General features: G+C 45.2%; 1 protein-coding gene across 4 annotated transcripts in view; it reads right to left on the minus strand.

Moving 5' to 3' along the window:
* Positions 1-15,729: 15,729 nt before the first annotated feature.
* Positions 15,730-20,405, minus strand: part of LOC140391669 (centrosomal protein of 57 kDa-like) — a 39,764-nt gene continuing 35,088 nt past the window's right edge. For 3 of the 4 annotated variants that reach the window (XM_072476394.1, XM_072476392.1, XM_072476393.1), the window contains 2 exons: positions 18,170-18,314; positions 15,730-16,643 (listed from right to left, as the gene is read on the minus strand). In XM_072476394.1, coding sequence (XP_072332495.1) covers positions 16,407-16,643; positions 18,170-18,314 — 382 coding nt within the window. In that variant the 3' untranslated portion in view covers positions 15,730-16,406. Of the gene's footprint in view, positions 16,679-18,169; positions 18,315-20,405 lie in introns of all 4 variants that reach the window. The other variant, XM_072476395.1, reaches the window with a different exon arrangement.

The raw sequence follows: 20,405 nt of genomic DNA on the forward strand, positions 1-20,405 counted from the left end.
TTGTTTTTTCTTCACTGAACTGGTGCATAGATCTCAGTTTTAAATGCAGGCACTCTTGCCTTTGATTAGCTTGCTTCTATTTTCTTGTGGCTGATATTGCTTGCATTAGTATAAATTGAAATTCAAAGCACTCGGCTCTAATAACTACATCTTTGTTTTTGATTTTGATTGATTCCATTTTCGAGGTTTGCGATTTATATATTAAGTGACATTGATCCTTCCCAGTGACCACTTAAAGTTCTCTTTGGATTTTGAGTTTTTAGAACCTGATGCAAACTCAAAAGCAAAATGTCTTCATTTTGTTTTAGTTCAGGATGTCAACAAGACTTGTCCCTGCCCCCAAAAAATGTTCACAATGAAGGAAATGTGATCTGGAGTCTGAGTCAACAGGAGGAGATGATGTGGCGATGCCGGCGTTGGACTGGGGTGAGCACAGTAAGAAATCTTACAACACCAGGTTAAAGTCCAACAGGTTTATTTCAAATCACTAGGTTTTGGAGCACTGTTCCTTCCTCAGGTGAATGAAGAGGTAGGTTCCAGAAACATATATATATAGACAAAGTCAAAGATGCACAAAGATCCAGTCATTGTGTGACCAATTAATAAAGAATATTAATTTAAAAGAGAAATAGAAGGATTACAGTACACTTAACGACACTGTTGGCTGCACACCTTATTACATGAAGTTACTTACCCCTTTGTTCCCAATTGCTTATGTTTTCTGAACACTTGGGGCATCTGAGTGATCTTTTTAACTTTTTGCACATCAGTATAATAGCCAACAATGTTATTTTTGAGGCCAGTTTTAACAATACAGAAAAATTGATGTTTTGTCACTAATTGTATATACAGATGTTATCAACAACGCTATAAAAAAAACACTATCCCACCCTCTAACCCCACACACATGACAGACAAACACAGAAGGGGGAGAGGAGTGAAATTAATGAGGATGTAGGTCAAAAGATAAGAGTCTTTGCTTCCAATGGTGATCCCTTACCATGCTTTCCTTGCAGCACACTTGCTGATTAAATTCTCTGGCTTACAGCTGGTAATGGTCATCTTTGCAAAGTCATTCATTCAGGTTAATTAGTACTCACTGGCAGCAGGCTTTCTGGAGACCTACAAACTGGGCCTTCAGCTTGAGGTTCACATCCTGGCCAATAATCATTCTGCATAGACTATTTCACATCCAACCTTGCTTTCAGCTTGTGCTTTGACTCCAAGCCTCTGCAGTCTCAAGAGAATGACACCCAGTCTTGCTGAAGAGACAGTCAGTCATCACATTTTCTGAAGAGAGTTTAGCTGGATCTTTTGGGAGAGTTATTTGGAACCCTCCATCCACATTGTAGAATCAGAAGTGAAGCCAAACTGGAACTTCATGACTCGTGAAAACATTCCAGTGGTATCAGTTCCAATCACCACCTGTTACTGGGCAGAGCATAGCCCTTTGGGCCAATTCAATGGCCAACAGCCAAATCAATCAACCGAGTCATCACTGACGTCATCCAGTCTGCAATCACCAGCCTAAAACAGCGTAGACTTCTGTATCCTTCTGTTTGGATTAAAGGCACAGACTGCTTTAAAGACATGGGTGGCATGGTGGCACAAAGGTTAGCACTGCTGCCTCACAGTGCCAGGGACCCGCATTCAATTCTGGCCTCGGGTGACTCTCTGTGTAGAGTTTACACTTTCTCCCCGTGTCTGTGTGGGTTTCCTCCGGGTGCTCCAGTTTCCTCCCACAGTCCAAAGATGTGCAGATTAGGTGGATTGTCCATACTAAAAGCCCCTTAATGTCCAAAAGGGGTCACTGGGTTTTGGGGATAGGGTGGAGGTGCGGTCTTACGTAGGGTGCTCTTTCCAAGGACAGGTGTAGACTCGATGGGCCAAATGGCCTCCTTCTGCACTGTAAATTTTATGATTCTATGTCCACAAATTATCCATAGATCAAAAATACAGCGGCAAAAATAAAAGAGAGGAGAAATAAGGGAATAAATAGGAAGGACCCTTACAATTTATATATTTGCAAATTTCCCACAGCAGTACCTGCAATAAGCTATAGAATATAGTAAAATCATAATCAATGAAAATTAAAATAATTTCAATACAGCTTAAACATTTGTACATTAAAACAGCTGCAGTCTCTGTTATTCAATAGTTGTTTAAGAGGGAGTTTCTGCTTTGGGTAAAATAGGGAAATTGTGCTGGAAATTGCAAATTTGCTGCAATGTTCTATCAAAATTCATAGTATAATCACAAATCTAGTTGGGCAGTGTTCTCTTTCTAGTATAAAAGTATTCATAGAACATAGAACATTACAGCGCAGTACAGGCCCTTCGGCCCTCGATGTTGTGCCGACCTGTGAAACCACTCTAAAGCCCATCGACACTATTGTCCATATGTCTATCCAATGACCATTTGAATGTCTTTAGTGTTGGCGAGTCCACTACTGTTGCAGGCAGGGCATTCCACGCCCTTCCTACTCTCTGAGTAAAGAACCTACCTCTGACATCTGTCTTATATCTATCTCCCCACAATTTAAAGGTATGTCCCCTCGTGCTAGACATCATCATCCGAGGAAAAAGGCTCTCACTGTCCACCCTATCCAATCCTCTGATCATCTTGTATGCCTCAAGAGGTTGAGTAGACTGGGACTGTACTCGTTGGAATTTAGAAGGATGAGGGGGGGATCTTATAGAAACATATAAAATTATGACGGGAATAGATAGGATAGATGCGGGCAGGTTGTTTCCACTGGCGGGTAAAAGCAGAACTAGGGGGCATAGCCTCACAATAAGGGGAAGTAGATTAAGGACTGAGTTTAGGAGGAACTTCTTCACCCAAAGGGTGGTGAATCTATGGAATTCCTTGCCCAGTGAAGGAGTAGAGGCTCCTTCATTAAATGTTTTTAAGATAAAGATAGATAGTTTTTTGAAGAATAAAGGGATTAAGGGTTATGGTGTTCGGGACGGAAAGTGGAGCTGAGTCCACAAAACATGACCCATGATCTCATTGAATGGCGGAGCAGGCTCGAGGGGCCAGGTGGCCTACTCCTGCTCCTAGTTCTTATGTTCTTATAGTGATTTAAGGAAAATAATAATAATCTGTATTATGGTCATAAGTAGGCTTACAATAACACTGCAATGTTACACTCCCACTCCCGCACCTGTTCAGGTACACGGAGTGAGAATTCAGAATGTCCAATTCACTTAACAGCACGTCTTTCGGGACTTGGGGAGGAAACCGGAGCACCTGGAGGAAACTCATGCAGACCCATGGGGAGAACGTGCAGACTGTGCACAGACAGTGACCCAAGCGGGAATCGAATCTGGGAGCGTGGCACTGTGAAGCAACAGTGCTAATCACTGTGCTAGCATTAAAATTAAATATTAAAGTAAAATTATTATTATACAATACCTAAACAATAGTAATGATTCAAATCAGATAATGTAAAAAAAGACAAATTGTAAGTTCACTAATATTGTCAATATAAGTACCAACCTTACAGAAGATTTCAAGACCATAAGAGTTTTCCCCTCGACTGGATGCCCCACCAATCTTTTCAACACGGCTGATCACACCCAGAGGAACATCAAGAACAAAAGGTGGGTCCTATATTCCTAATATACTCAAGCCTGGTAAATAAGTATTTTTAGTAAGTATCTAATCCTCTCGTAGTTTGATTACCCTGATTTCAAAACATGGAAACTGACGAACAAAAACTATGGTGAACAATTCAATAATTTCATTGGCGTATACGCGTCAGTTTCTTAATAAATAAGTTTTGCTATATATGTTACATATGGCCTCGTTCTGCACTAAATTCCATGATACACAAAACAATTATGTTCTTTGACCATATACACAATACGGGAGATTAATTTGTTTTATTCTAACAACTTGTATACTGTCTTTGACAAATGTCCCAAGGCTCTTCATAGGAGCATCATAAAACATAATAAATGACCTAGCCAGGACTGCATGTGAAATATTTAATTGAAGCCTGTTGAAGAGCCTCCCTGAACCAGCACTATTGGCAGAAACTTATAATTTAGATCAAGGAATGTGGTCAGTTTTATGGAGATTAATCCAGGAGAATTTGATCTTGAATGAGCCTAAAAGCCACCATCTTATGCCTTGGCTATGAGTGCTACCAACTAAGCCATAGCCCCTTAGTGTTAAAAGGGTTAGGTGGGGTTACGGGTTTATGGGGATAGGGTGCAGGTCTGGGCTTAAGTAGGGTGCTCTTTCCAAGGGCTGGTGCAGACTCGATGGGACGAATGGCCTCCTTCTGCAATATAAATTCTATGGGGCGGCATTGTAACACAGTGGTTAGCACTGTTGCTTCACAGCACCAGGATCCCAGGTTCGATTCCTGGCTTGGGTCACTGTCTGTGCGGAGCCTGCACGTTCTCCCGTGTCTGTGTGGGTTTCCTCCCACAGTCCAAAGATATGCAGGTTGGGTGGATTGGCCATTCTAAATTGCCCTTAATGTCCAAAATGGTTAGGTGGGGTTACTGGGTTGGGGTGGAGGTGTGGACTTAGATAGGGTGCTTTTTCCAAGGGCCGGTGCAGACTCGGTGGCCGAGTGGCCTCCTTCTGCACTGTAAGTTCTATGATACACAAAACAATTATATTCTTTGACCATATACACAATATGGGAGATTAATTAGTTATATTCTAACAACTTGTATACTGCCTTTGACATATGGCCCAAGGCTCTTCACAGGAGCATTATAAAACATAAAAAATGACCTATCCAGGACTGCATTTGAATGGTCAAGAGGTAACAAAGATATGAGTAAAGAGTTTCAGCAGCAGATGAACAGAGAGACAGATGGGTGAAGCTGGGCAATGCTATGGCAGTGGAATTAGGCAGTCTGAGTGATTGCACAAATAGAAAATCAGAAATTCATTACAAGTCTAAGCATGGTGTTGTACCTGTAAAACCTCAGGTACTTTCGACCAGTTTACTTATTCAAAGGTTTTACCTAGGGTGGCTTTATTTACGAGGAAACAAACCACAAACACAAGTTCAAAATTCAACAATATTTATTAACACAATTAGCCCTTATATTACCCACAAAGTACGAGAGGTACCCAAGATCAGTGTAAAGATGGCTTGGTAGGCTATGGATCTAATCGCTGGAATTCCTCTGGCCGCCTTCACGAAGGTGGTTCTCACTGGCGGTGGCTTCCTTCTGGTCTGGTCAAGACTTAGTCTGATTTGATCTTCACTTCTCCGATCTGGTCAAGGTCACCTCACACACCGAGTCTTTGGTTCCAAGGGGTCCAGAGTGCCTGTTTTTATCCCCCCATCCTTCATACCCTTTTGCCATTTCCTCTGGCTTTCATAGATACATATGTCTCAGGAGATGGTCTCAGTAGCCAATGGTCCAATTGGAACCCGTTTGACAGGCCACCTGAGCCCATCCTAGGTGTCCCATCTCTGGTATTGTGGGTAGCACATAACCCTGGGTGACGTGAGTCTGGCTCGATCTGGCCTACTGAGAATAGACCTGTGCATATCAATAGGGTGCAATGATCTCATTGATGGGTGATTGACAGGGCAGGTCCAGATCCAGACATATTCTGGCAGTTTGGTGGGATGGAGTCGGTAGCTCGGGAAGCTGGGCCTGAAGACAATGCCTTTGGTCACCCGGCTACTTAATTGTAGGAAATGTTTGCTCATCCAGTTTTGGATGTCACATGAGCAGTCTGGTTATTTAAGGAACAGCACAGTGGCCAGAAGAGATGGTGCTGAGATGGAGTTAGGAGTTGCTAGTGCAAATGTGAAAACTATTGTGTTTTGGATGACGTCACATAGGGACAGCATGTAAATGAGTAAAAGTGAAGGGGACCAAGGATAGATCCTCAAGGACAACCAAAGGTAACTGCAGGAACAGGTGTAGAAGCAACTGCACGTGGCATTCTGGCTATGATTAGACACTTAAGAATGGAAGCAGCGAGTGGAGTATGATACATTAACGGAAAGGCATTGGAGAAGGATGGTATAGCTAATCTTGCCAAAGGCTGGAGACAGGACAAAAAAGGTTGAGAAGGGATAGTTTAACATTGTCACATCATATCAGAGGTGACAACATATTGAAGGATTTGGACAGGAAAAGTGGGAGATTAGGCAGTAGTTTGAAAGGAGATTGTAGCTTTTGTATTCTACAAAAATTAATATATCGCACTGACTTAGAGGGGATAAAAGACTGGTTTAGGTGTTGAGGAGGTGGTAACATCAGAATGTGTCTTTTAATATCACTTCAATTTTCAGAAGAAAAACACTAACTGAATTTTAAAAATGATTGACTTTGTCAAACAAAAAAACATGTTAGTGAACAAATTACATGCACCCATGAGATGGGGGATAGGTTCAGAGAAAATAGCCAAGTAAAAAGAATGACAGTCAGTGTCCTCATTCTATTTTTTAAATTATTACATTCGAGTTGCGAAAGCAAAGAAAATACCTCCTCAAAACACTGACAGTAAATGGAGTGAAGTAGCAATAGGGGGAAATGGTATACTGGGTTAAGGGTGCGGCGAGTGAAAGCAGATGGTCTTTACAGGATTGTAGAACAGGTAGGGGGCAGTAGGAAAAGGATGTGATAAAACAAAGGGCTTCTGGACTCAACATTGAGTTCAACAACTTCCAAACACTCTCCTCCAGCTTGACCACTTTTTAAATCCTTTTTTTTGGCCCACCCCCTGCTCCTCTTTCCCACAAAGCAACCTGTCACTCGTTCGTAAGTTTTGCTTTCACAGATTGCTGACCTTTGCTATTAACACATTCTGCTATCTTACCTCTATGCCTGCATCAGCACCTTCTTTAGTCCTTAACACTCACTTTGTCTTGTGACCAAACATCTTTGTCCAATCTCTACTAGTCCCCACCTATTCCTGATCGTCTAATCTGCACCATCCCCTTCTAAACAGTATCCATCACTTTCCTCCCTCTTTAGCTTTGAAGAGTCATGTAGCCTCAAAATTACCTGTTTCTCTCCACAGATTCTGCCAGACCTGCTGACTTTATCCAGTACTTTGTGTTTTATTTCAGATTTCCAACATCTGCAGTATTTTGCTCTTGTTCCAAAACTGTGGATCACTGTTTAATTAGGGGCTACCCATTTAAGACAGATGATAATTTGTTTCGCTACAAGGATCTTTATAGTCTGTTGCTTCCACCACCTTTTTGAGGGAGAGTTCCAGAATCTGAATATTTGTAAGGGAAGAAGTAGATTTTTGATAAGCAGGGCAGTGAAAGGTTACTGGGGGTAGGTGGGCACAGGGAGTTGAGGTTACAATCAGATTAGCCTACTCATGCTCATAATTAGAACATTTGTATGTAATCCAGAGGACCAGGCTCATGGTCTGGGGACATGTGTTCAAATCCCACCAGGGAAGCTGGAAGATTTTAAACCAATTCATAAATCTGGAACTAAAAAGCTAGGTATGGTAATGGTGACCACAAAACAAGTGTTGTTAAAAACCCACTATTGCCATTCGGGGAAGGAAATTTGTCACCCTTAACTAGTCCTGCCTACCTGTGAACCCAGCTCCACAGCTATGTGATTAAATCTACAATGCTCGCCTAGCAAGCTACTCAGTTGTATCTAATAATAATATTTTAATCTTTATTGTCACAAGTAGGCTTACATTAACACTGCAATGAAGTTACCGAGAAAAGCTACTGTGAAAAGCCCCTAGTTGCCACACTCTGACACCTGTTCTGGTACACAGAGGGAGAATTCGGAATGTCCAATTCACCTAACAAGCATGTCTTTCGGGTCTTGTGGGAGGGAACCCACACAGACACGGGGAGAACGTGCAGCCTCCGCGCTGACAGCGTCCCAAGCCGGAGATTAACCTGGGACCCTAGTGCTGTGAAGCAACAGTGCTAACCGCTGTGCTACCGTGCCTCCCAAACTGCTATAAACTACAAAAAGGAATGAAACCAGCTGGATCATGCAGCCTCGACTTAGGCACCAGAAACGACAACAGCAAACCCAGCCCTGACAAGCCAGCAAAGTCGTCCTAACCAACATCTGGGGACTTGTGTCAAAATTGGTAAAGCTTTCCTGCAGACCAGTTCAACAACAACAGCCTGACCTGGTCTTTAAGACAGATGAGAAGTATTGTTTCCCTCCCCAAGGGTCATGGGTGTGTTGAATAATCTTCTCCAGAAAGTAAAGGCTGCTGGGTCATTGAATGTATTCAAGGCAAAGTTAGACAAAGCAAAGTTAGACAGACTATTAGGCAAAGGAGCCAAGAGTTATGTTCAGCAGACAGGTATGTAGAGCTGTTACCACAAACAGATCATCCATGATCTTATTGAATGGCAGGGCAGGAAGGCCAAAGGGCCTCCTCCTGCTCCTATTTAAAAGGTATGTATGTACCATGTCACAGACATCACCTCCCTAGGTATCACAGCACAGTGACATGCAGTCAGAAGGGAGTTGCCCTTGGAGTCCTCAATATCGACTCCAGAACCCATGAAGTCTCAAGGCATTAAGAGAAACATGGGCAAGGAAACATCCTGCTGGTTATCCTGTTCTGCCCACCTCACTTGGTGAATCAGTACTCATCCATGTTGAGCATCTCTTGGAGGGAGCACGGAGGGTATTAAGGGCACAGAAAGTGCTGTGTGTGGGACTGCAATGTCTGGCACCAAGAGTGTCTCAGTAGTACTACTGACCAAACCCTAAAGGACATAGCTGTTAGACTGGGTCTGCAGCAGGTAGTGAGGGAACTAACAAGGAAAACACTACTTGACCTCATCTGCACTGATCTGTCACAAATACATCTGTCCCATAACATTAATGGTAAGAGTGACCACGACACACTACTTTTGCAGACAAAGCCCCATCTTCACATTGAGGGTGCCATTCATCTTGTGTGGCACTACCACCATGTTGAATGCGATGTTCAAATATATCTAGCAACATCCATGCACTACGGGTCATCAGCAGAATTACATGCAACCAAAATCTGTAATGGCCTAATTCCTCCACTCTACTATTATCAAGTCAGAGGATCAAAGAAGAATGCAAGGGCTTATGCCAGGAGCAGCATCAAGCATACATAAAAATAAAGATGCCAACCTAGTGAAGCTACAACACAGGACTACTTGCATGCCAAACAGCATAAGCAACCAGCAATAATCAGAGCTAAACAACCCCACAACCAGCGGATCAGATCTAGGCTGTGCAGTCCTGTCACATCTAGTCAGGAGGAGGAAGTTTCACAAACATCCCATCCTCACTGATAGGGGAGCCATGGAAGCACCACAAACATCCCCACCCTCAATGATGGGGGAAGCCCAACACATCAATGCAAAAGACAAGGCAGATGCATACACGACAATCTTCTGCCAGTAGTGCAAAGTGAATAATCCATCTTGGCCTTCTCCCGAGGTCCCCAGCACCATGATTGCATTGCCAATCTTCAGCCAATTAGATAGACATCATGTGAGATCAAGAAAGAACTACTACAGGATCTAAACGTGGAGAATGTATCCTTATTACAAAAGGGCAAAATAGAGGAAAGAAACCTGAAATGTCAACTTAATAGATCTGGTTTAATCAAGGAATAGGTTATCTAACCCAGATAGTTGAGCTCAAACTTTCTATGGATTCAGCTACCATCCCAAATGACATGCAAAAAATGTCATATTTTAAGTCCATACCAATGGAAGAGATATTAGAAGTTAAAGAGCATTTATAGTCAAATGATGATTGCAACTAATATTTTCATGTAATTTCTGAGGAGGATGGAACATAGTGGCGATGTCCATAGGCCTAGATTACTGGGCCCTGGGACACGAGTTCAAATCCTATCTTGACAACTGTGGATTTTACATTCAGTTACTTAGTAAATCTAGAAAAAAAGCACGCCTCAGTAATGCTGATAATTCAACTACTGGATTGTCATACAACTCAGCTGTTCAATCATGTCGTTCAGGGAAGGAAATCAAAATCTGTCCCTAAAAGGTCTGGCCTCTATCTGATGTGACTCCAGATCAATGCGGTTGACCATAAATGCGCGAGCAAGCTATGCAGCAGAATCGTATTGCACAACAATCTGTAACCTCATGGCCAGCATCTCCTTTACATAACCCTGACCCAAGAACCAGGGTTAGTCCTCCAGCCAGCACATCAGTGCAAAGGACAAGGCCAAGGCACTTTCTGACTCATCACTGCCTCTTACGGAGAGCCCTTGTACCATAGGTGCCTGTCTGCAACTAATTTTATTCACTACATATACCAAGAAACTGATGGTAGCACAGTGGGTAGCAGTGTTACTTCACAGCTCCAGGGTCCCAGGTTCGAATCCCGGCTTGGTCACTGTCTACGTGGAGTCTGCACGTTCTCCCAGTGTCTGCATGGGTTTCCTCCGGGTGCTCTGGTTTCGTCCCACAAGTCCCGAAAGATGTGCTGTTAGGTAATTTGGATATTCTGAATTTTCCCTCTGTGTACCTGAACAGGTGCTGGAATGTGGTGACTGGGAGCTTTTCACAGCAACTTCATTGCAGTGTTAATGTAAGCCTACTTGTGACAATAAAGATTATTATATACAAAGTTTCTGCTCCACAACAAGACATATTCCTAACCAAGCAGTGATAGAATGAGGTACAACATTGGCATCTACCTGCATGGAGAAAATTGACATGCATGTCCTGTCGACAAAAAGCAAGTCAAATCCAATCTTGCCAATTGCTGCTCATCAAGAGAGACAATGTGTGGTTGATGGTGTTATTTAACACCACTTACACTGCAATAAACTGCCCAACAACACTTGGTTTGTTTTACCAGTTCCAAACCTACAGCCTTGGTCCAGACATGGACAAAGAGCAAAATTCCAGAGACATGACTGCCCTTGATTTCAAGGCAGCATTTGACCGAGTGATACAAAATTGAAGTAAATGAAATATCAGGGCGAAAACGCTCCACTGGAAGATGGTTGTGGTTGTCGGAGGCCAATCATCTCAGCCCCAGGACATTAGCCTAGTATCCTCCGCCCAATCATCTTCAGCTACCTCAATGACCTTTCCTCCCAAGATAATATCAGGAGTGCAGGGGTTCGCTGATGATTTCAGTGTTCAGTACCCCCCCCCCCCGAGACTCTGCGTATACTGAAAGAGTCAGTGCCTGTGTGCAGCAAGGCCAGGACAACATTGGGCTGATAAATAGAAAGCAACATTCAGACTTCCGGTGGCGGCCATGGTGTGAGTGGTCGCACATTTGGTGGCTCCCGCTCGTGGCGTTATTTTTGGACCTTTTCCCCGGTTAACGGGTGGAGGAAAAAAGGTAGGAGAGAGCGGTCGCAAAAGAGGGGAACAGACTGGAAAAGCTGGTGCGGTGCCTGCGACACGTGGAGATGGTAGAGCGGCATGAAGCAGCCCTGCCAGCTCAGTGGTCAACAGAGCAGCTGGTGGGCTTCCTGAAAGGGAAGTTCACCCAGCAATGCAAGAAGAATCTGGAGGACATGGCCAGGGTGGTGAACTCGACCGTGTGGAGACGAGGCTGGGGGCCCAGTGACAGGCAATCCAGAAGATGGGGGAAGTGGCAGGGGTACACGAGGAGCAGCTCGCCCAGATGGCAGCGGAGATGAGGTTGATGCGGGATCACAGAGACGGCTGCAAAGAAAGTTGAGGACCTGGAGAACCGATCACGCAGGCAGAATCTAAGGATCATGGGCCTGCCGGAGGGAAATGAGGGAACAGATGCCGGCGTGGGGAGGATGTTGGAGAAGCTGCTGGGAGAGGGAGCATACGCACCACCTCTGGAAGTGGATCAAGCGCACAGGGCACTAATGAGGAAGCTGCAGGGGAACGGGCCACCGAGGGCAATGGTGGTACGATTCCACCGATGTCTGAACAAGGAGCGGATTCATAGATTATCATAGAATTTACAGTGCAGGAGGCCATTCGGCCCATCGAGTCTGCACCGGCTCTTGGAAAGAGCACCCTACCCAAGGTCAACACCTCCACCCTATCCCCATAACCCCACCCAACACTAAGGGCAAATTTGGACACTAAGGGCAATTTATCATGGCCAATTCACCTAACCTGCACATCTTTGGACTGTGGGAGGAAACCGGAGCACCCGGAGGAAACCCACGCACACACGGGGAGGATGTGCAGACTCCGCACAGACAGTGACCCAAGCCCGAATCGAACCTGGTACCCTGGAGCTGTGAAGCAATTGTGCTATCCACAATGCTACCGTGCTGGACCTGAGGACCAGGCAGACGCGCTGCACCTGGGAGGGCACTGAAATCCACGTGTATCAGGACCTGGGTGCAGAGCTGGCCAAGAGGAGAGTGAGCTTCAATAAGATCAAGGCGGCCCTCTTCAAGAAGGGGGTGAAGTTTGGGATGCTGTATCCAACACGCTTGTGGATGACCTATGAAGGCCTGGAACTGTACTTTGGGACGCCGGAGGAGGCGATGGAGTTTGTCAGAGACAATGGACTGGCAGAAGGAGGACGTTGAACTTTGGGGGAGACGCTTTTGCACTGTGTTTCTGGGTTTGGGTTGGGACATTGTTATACTGTGTTTGGGCCCATGGTTTTGCTCTGGGTTTGTTCTTGTTCTTTGGTGGGGGATGGTGGGGTTGTTCTCTTCGATTGGGCTTGGGGTGGGGTTGTTTCGTTTGCACTAACAGGATGGTTGGGTGGGTGGGGGGGATAAGAGGGGTATCAGTGGGGGGGTAAGTAGGTGATGAGTGGGGGCGTTGGGGGGGGGGCGGGGTTGTTGTTATGGGGGCTTACTGGCTGGATGAACTGACAGGGGAAGGGCTTCTAAAAAGTTGTAGGAGGAGGATCGATGACAGGGGGCACCCGAGGGTGGGCCTGAGGAGGTGCGGGTCGCGGGCTGGCCCAAGTGGGGCTATGGTTGATCAGCAGGTTGATCATGTGGCACATGTGAGGGTTGAATGGGCCGGTCCAGAGGGCCGTGTGTCCGCACATTTAAAAAGATTGAAGGCGGATGTGGCTATGCTACAGGAGACTCTGCGGGTGAGCAAAGGGGTGGGGGGGGGTGGTGCAGCACCTGCAATGGACGTTGGATGTGGGGTTGTTGGCAGAGGAAGAGGTGTGTGAGCGGGTGAGGAAGGTCATCCGGGGTTATGTGGAGATTAATGATACAAGGGAGGTTTTGGTGGGTACGGTGTGGGAGGCACTGAAGGCAGTGGTCGGGGGGAGTTTATATCGATTTGGGCATACAGGGAGAAGGCGGAGCGGGTAGAGACAGAAAGGCTAGTGGAGGAAATCATGCAGGTAGATAGGAGGTATGTGGATGCCCGGAGGCGGGTCTGCTAAAGGAGCGGCAGAGGCTGCAGATGGAGTTTGGGCTACTATCTACGGGAAAGGCGGTGGGGCACTGGAGGGCGGTGTATAAGTATGGGGAGAAGACAAGAAGGATGCTAGCGCACCAGTTGAAGAGGCAGGAGGCTGCGACGGAGATCGGGAAAGTGAAGGACGCAGTAGGGAATACGATCTTGGGCACGGCGGAGGTGAATGGGGTGTTTACGGACTTATACAGCAAGTTGTACGAGTCGGAACCCCCAGCCAGGGCGGAGGAGATTTTTAGAGGGGTTGGAGTTCCCGAAGGTGGATGAGGAGTTCGCAATTGGGCTGATAAAACTGCTGGAGGCGATGCAATCGGGCAAGGTCCCGGGTCCAGACGGATACATTTTATGAGACGTTCTCGAGGGTATTGGAGCTGCTGCTGGTAAGGACTTTTAACGAGGCAGTGGAGCTGGGAGTGCTCCCCCGACTTTGTTGCAGGCTTCGATCTCCCTCATTTTGAAGCGGGAAAAGGACCCGGAACAATGTGGAACATACAGACGGATTTCCCTGCTAAATGTATTTTTAGCAAAGATCTTGGCCTTGAGAATAGAGGATTGTGTGCCAGAGGAGGACCAGATGGGGTTCATGAAGGGGATGCATCGAGCATCCAACATCAAGAGGCTACTTAATGTGATCATGATGCCTCCAAAAGGGACAAGAGGTAGAGGTGCTGATAACCACGGACGCAAGGAAGGCCTTTGATCGGGCGGAGTGGGAATATCTGTGGGAGGTCCTGGGCAGTTTGGGTTTGGACAGGGATTTGTGGACTGGGTCCAGTTGTTGTATTAGGCACCGGTGGAGTGTACGCAGACGAACCTGGTGAGTTCAGACTATTTCAGGCTGACCGGGGGACGAGGCAGGGTTGCCCACTTTCCCCACTGCTGTTTGCTTGGCTGTAGAGCTGTTGGCGATGGCACGGAGACAGTCGGGTGCCTGGCAGGGGTGTGGAGCACAGAGTCTCGCAATACGCGGATGAACTGCTTCTGTATATTTCAGACCTGCTTTTTTGGGGGGGTGGGGGGGGTGGAATCAAAGGGATTATGGGGATATTAGAAGAATTCGGTAGGTTCTCGGGGTAGGAATTGAATATGGGCAAGAGTGATGTCTTTGCGATTCAGGCGAGGGGGCAGAAGAGATTGGGGGAGATGCCGTTTAGGTGATGGGGGGAGCTTTTGGTATTTGGGCACCCAAGTGGCACAGGAATGGGAGCAGCTGCACAAGCTGAATCTGGGTTGGTTGGTAGAATAGATGAGGGGGACTTTCGGAGGTGGGATGTGCCCCCGCTGTCATTGGCGAGGAGGGTGCAGACAGTGAAGATGATAGTGCTCCAGAGGTTCCTGTTAGTCTTTCTTGTAGGGGCACTGTTAGCGGCCTCCGCCATTCTCACCGGCCAGGTACTCCACAAACCCGGTAGTGGCAGCCCGGAGGGTGTGGAGACAGTGGCAACAGCACATGGGGCTGGGGGGGTGTGTGTTGTGGGCACCGATATGTGATAACCACCCGAGCAGGCGGGAATCGAGAGATTTGGACATCTTTTTAATCAATGAGGGCTTCCCAAGCTTGGAGGAGTTTGAGCTGTAAGGTGGGAATGGGTTCCGGTTTCTGCAGGTGAGGGACTTTGTGCAGAGGCAGGTTTTGACCTTCCCACACCCCCAGGATAAGGTGGTATCGTGAGTAGGAGTAAAGGAGGGGAAGGTTTCAGAGATTTACAAGGAATTGATGGAGTGGAAGGGAGCCCCGATACAGTAGGTGAAGCGAAAAGTGGGATAAAGAGCTGGGAAAAAGAGCTGGGTGGGGAGTTGGAGGCCGGATTATGGGAGGAGGCCCGGAGGTGAGTCAATGCATCCTCGTCGTGTGCCAGCTCAGTCTACGTGGTCCTCAGGGCACACATGACAGTGGCCCAAATGAGCAGGTTCTTGAGGGGGTGGAGGATAGATGAGGGCACTTTGCAGTGGGGAGCTGCGAACCATGTCCATATGTTCTGGGCATGTCCCAGAGGTTTCTGGCATGTCAGAAGTATTAAAGAAGATGGTGGTACGGAGTCCAGAGGTGGCGATCTTTGGTGTGTCGGAAGATCCGGGAGACCAGGGAGAGAGAGAGAGAGACCGATGTTCTGGCCTTTGCTTCCCTGGTAGCCCAGCGACACGGAACTCATCTTCCGACTCCACAAAGCCTGTCTACCACCTACAAGTCAGCAGTGTCTGCCATCTACTAAAGTATTAAAATTAGTCCTTACAAAAATGTCATGAATTGAAATCAGCACTATTCATGATGAACACTAATATTTGAAATGAAGGTTATTTAAATTCTTGTAATAACGTGCACGGTTAAGCATTCACATCCTGGTGCAACAGATTGCCAGTCACCCAACATAAAAAAAGCAAAATCTTTATTTATTGAAAATAGATTAATATTTAGGTATTTCTCTTTTTCTTGACAGAAACTGAATGCCAGGATCAAACCATAAAAGACCAACAGTTCTGTATAAAATGTGCAAGAACCATAATTTGCAGTTGCAGAGCTGACAAATAAAAAATATTTACACATGGGATTGCCACCGTAAAATATTAAATGAGATTCTATCTTTTGAATACATTGTTGGATAATTTTCCCTGAGTAACTCTACCAATCTGGAGGTCATTCATCAATGAAGCCTTCAGATCCATTTATAGATTCATTAATAAAGCATTTCTGAATTTGAGGCTACATTATTTGCCACCATGACCACAGCATCAAACAAAGCTGAATCAGAAGAGCACATTTGGAGGAGACTAGACTTTCCAAGCACAGAACAAGTGAAACTCAGAAGTCATTTTCATTTATCCAGTCAAAGGATGTAGGTGAAGCTTAGCACCTGTAATTGAGAAGCTGTGCAGAGTCCACAAGTCAGGCTTGAAGGAGTTTTCAAAAACAGAGGCTTGAAGCAGTTTCCAAAAACATTGTGAAATCAGGTATTTCACCTTCACAGCGCTTACTTTGAAAAGATAAAGGAGACATAAACAACCAGCTGGGGATTGAAATTCACACCACAAGTTTAAAAAATAAATTACTTCAGTAGCTCCAACTAACATCGTCTTTTCGTAGAGTAGTTTGTAGAGTCTGCATGTCTCTTAATAAACAAAGGTTCTTTTTGCTGTTATCTCCTGGTCGCACTTTAGAAGAAATATCCTTTCCTCTGGTCGTTGCAGTTCTCTCTTGCACTTCTTTTGCACTCTTAAGAGTCTTTTTCTGGCTTGCTCCTCCACTGACCGGATGCCTTCTCCTCATCGTTTCTTGGTATTTTTTAAGCTTGAAAGAAAATTAATATGCAAGATCGGTGTTAACTGCAGAAAAAAAGGCGGCATTATTCATTTCTGATCTTGACAAGGAATGATATCTGGAACTATATTGGTTAACTTATTCTGCACAGTAGATTTCCTGGCACATCTACATAATATCTATAGGGAAAAAGTTCTAGCATATGCAAAACATAATATGACAAAAATCCATAGAACAAGTAGATAACATTCCAAATCATGGTTGGGTTGACCAACTAATTCATAATGCTCGATACATTTGTTTTTATTCATCCATGGGATGCAAGGCCAGCATTTATTGTCCATCCCCAATTGTTCTTGAGCAGAGTGGTTTGCCATTTCAGAGGATATTGAAGAGTAAACCACATGTAGGATGGTAGATTTTTTTTTTTTTTTTTTTTAAAATGACGACAATCCATAATTTATTTACAGATCTTTACTGAATTAAAATTTCACTATCTGGTGGGATTCAAACTTGGGTTCCCATTGCATTATCCAGAAGTCTCTGGATTACTGGTCTAGTGACAATACCACTATGCCACCACCTCCTCTTCTCACATTTAAGTGAGATAATAATGGCATTACATTTCTTTATAACATGGTATAAGTAGAGAATGTACAAGAGACAACCTGAAGTGGAAGCCAGTCTAATACAAATGATAAAACAAACTTACTGTGGAATTAATTGCTCCAATACTAACAGTTCTCATTTATTGATCCAATACAACAACAGTTCAAGAAATATACCATATGATGACATGCTTTTATTAATGGACATGTCTTTTGTTCTGCAGTTAACACAATCAAGGCAATTCAATCCTGGAAAATACACGGGGAGTGTAGCAATTAATATATTTTGGATGTTGGAAGAAAAAGACAAAACCTGGAAGTTTGGAATAACAATGAGTAATTTTGCATTTTAAGATGTTAGCTTAACTATTCCAGGTTAGCCAAGTACTATCTTTAGGTCCCCTTCACTCGCCATATGTCACACAACCAGCCCGGTTCCCATGCGCACAGCACGAAATGTCACAAGTGTGAATAACAGCAATGTGGATTTAGAAGCAAGATTTGTGTTACTGTTACAACATACAACTGTAAGATTGGATTTTCAACATTGTGGTGCCGAAACAAGAGAGAAACGTTTGAAGGTGGAGCTTGACATGCAAATGAATTTCCAGCTTGGAACGACAGAGTGTCAGCAAGTCATTCTTTCATTAAATTCTGATCAGTACCTTTGCTGTGGTGAGCAAAGCAGTTGGGATTGGACAGGTCTGCGGGGGGTTTACCCTTTATCCACTGGGCCACCTTGGGAATTGGAACTACTTCATAGAGTATTGCCAAAAGCTTTGCATCCTGATAACCAATTAGCACCAGTTTCTCCTCTGGTATAAACTGGTAATGTTTGAAATTTGTCATTCTTGTATTTGTCCTGACGAGTGCAAAACAAAAAGCTTTGGCAACAAGATTCAAGTTTTGTACCCAAGCGACTATATAGAAAAAAATTTTAAACCGTACCGTTGCCTGATGTTTGCGGACTTTAGCAATTTGGTCTCCTTTTGTTTCCATTCTCTTCACCAGTGATTCTAACTCTCGTTCCAAGTCCTCTCTCATTGAATTTCTATTTGTTTCATGAATTTGTTTGACCAACTCTTGATGTTCACTAGATTAAACAAAATATATAACAGAATGAATTATCTCCAAGGAAAGCAAGAACTTTATTTTTATTAATTCATGCGATGTGGGTTACTAGCTAGTTAGTCACATCCATGTATGGGCAAACAGAATAGAAGAGGAGAGAGGAATGAAAGAAACAGTGGATATAATTTGGAGGGATATTGACAGGGTGGATGCGGAGAGAATGTTTCTTCTTGTAGGAGGATCTAGAGCTAGGGCTAATTTTTTATTTTTTTTATAAGACAGACGAGGGGTATTTTCTCGGAGGGTCAGGGGTCTCTGGAACGTGCCTCAAAAGGCAGTGGAAGCAGTCTTTAAATATTATCAGAAGTAGGCAGTAATGTGGGGTTGAAGTTACAAGATCAGGCAGGAGCTTATTGAATGGCAGAGCAGGCTTGAGGGGCTGAGTGGTCTACTAATTTGTATGTTCATGCGATGAAACCAGCAGCAATAGAGGGATCCTCAAAGTGTACTTGCAGTTTGGTCCTTACTCAAGTCATTGACCAGTGAGTGGCTTTTAATCACCTCATCCCACACCATCTCACTCAGCTGCCTGTCAGCCCTCAAGTGAAGCCACATCCAGACATCTGGGCTGGGATTCTCCGAGCCACAATTACGCTCGGCGCGGGGGGGCGGAGAATGGGGCGCCAGACCGGTGATCGGGCCCGATGCCTTCCCGCAATTCTCCGGGGACCGGGGAATCGCCAACAACCGCGAGCGCATGATCGACGTGGCGCTGGTGGGGGGCCATTGAAAGAGGCCCCCACAGCGATTCCCTGCCGGCAACTGGCCGAGTTCCTGCCGGCGTGATTCACTCATGGTTCCACTCGGCGGACACTCGTGAGTGACCGACCTGGTGGGGGGCAATCCGTCACCGGGGGGGGCTCCAGGCAGGCCAGGCTCGCGATCGGGGGCAGCCGTTCTGCAGGCGCACGTGACCAGGGGGGGGGTGGGGGGGGGGGGGCTATATTGTCAGGGTCGGCCCTCTGTGTGGGTCCATGTTGCGCGGGGCCACCGTCGCAGGCGGCCGCCTTGCATATGCATGGACCTGCGGTCGGAAGTGCAGGGCCCTGTATCGGCAGCCGGAACTGCGTTGACTACTCTGCTAGCCCCCTTCAAAATGGGGAATCACTCTGAACTTTAGAAAAACATCCAGAGTGATTCGCGCCCGTTTTCTCACGGGCGCGGGGGTAGAGCCCCATTAATCAGAGAATTTGGTCCAAGAATCCTCACCGAAAAGTTTTTAAATATGAAAAACACTTTAAAAGCACTGATTTATTGAATGCTATAGGAATATAATTCAGTGAATTTTGCAGTTTTAGACAGGGATTCCAACTGGTGGCTAGTAGAGACTGGAGGCAGGTTAAGGTACTCACCTGCTCATGTCTGTTGTCATGTGAAAGTACCTTTAAGAAATGGGTGTTCTTCATAGAATAGCTGTAGTGGGTGTACCTTTAAGGAATGGGTGCTTATTACTGCAGTGATGTCAAATTGTGGGTTGGGCTGGGCTGTATGTCAGCTTTTACTCGCTTTGGGCTTGCAGCTACAGGATGTGTTTAGTTTAGTTTTAATTTTTGGAGATGCTGCAGTCACAGCAGGATGTGTATCAATCTCTGCAAGCTTATGAATGTCTACTTGGTGATTTCAACGTGGTAACTGTTCTCAGTCGTGAAGTTAAACCTGATGTCTTTCTGTACAAAGGGTTCTTTTTGTCTTATGGATGTTGCAAGGAAAGATTAAGAGTTACTTATAGAGTACTATATTCTTTGGGGGATTTATTAGTGTTGATAGTTGTTAAGATGTTTACTGTGGGTTTATAAAGTGTTGCATGGATCCTGAATAACTGACTCTTTTAATAATCTTTATTAGTGTCACACGTAGGCTTACATTAATACTGCAATGAAGTATCTGTGCAAAATCCGCTAGTCACTACACTATGGTGCCTGTTCGGATACACCGAGGGAGAATTTAGAATGTCCAATTCACCTAACAAGCAGGTCTTTTGGGACTTCCACAACATTATGCCATCCTGATCCCTCTCCCTAGTATTGCCAGACAGATAGCTTCCTTTTCGGTG

The sequence above is a fragment of the Scyliorhinus torazame genome, chromosome 15 (genome assembly GCF_047496885.1).
Source record: "Scyliorhinus torazame isolate Kashiwa2021f chromosome 15, sScyTor2.1, whole genome shotgun sequence".
Taxonomy (NCBI): domain Eukaryota; kingdom Metazoa; phylum Chordata; class Chondrichthyes; order Carcharhiniformes; family Scyliorhinidae; genus Scyliorhinus; species Scyliorhinus torazame.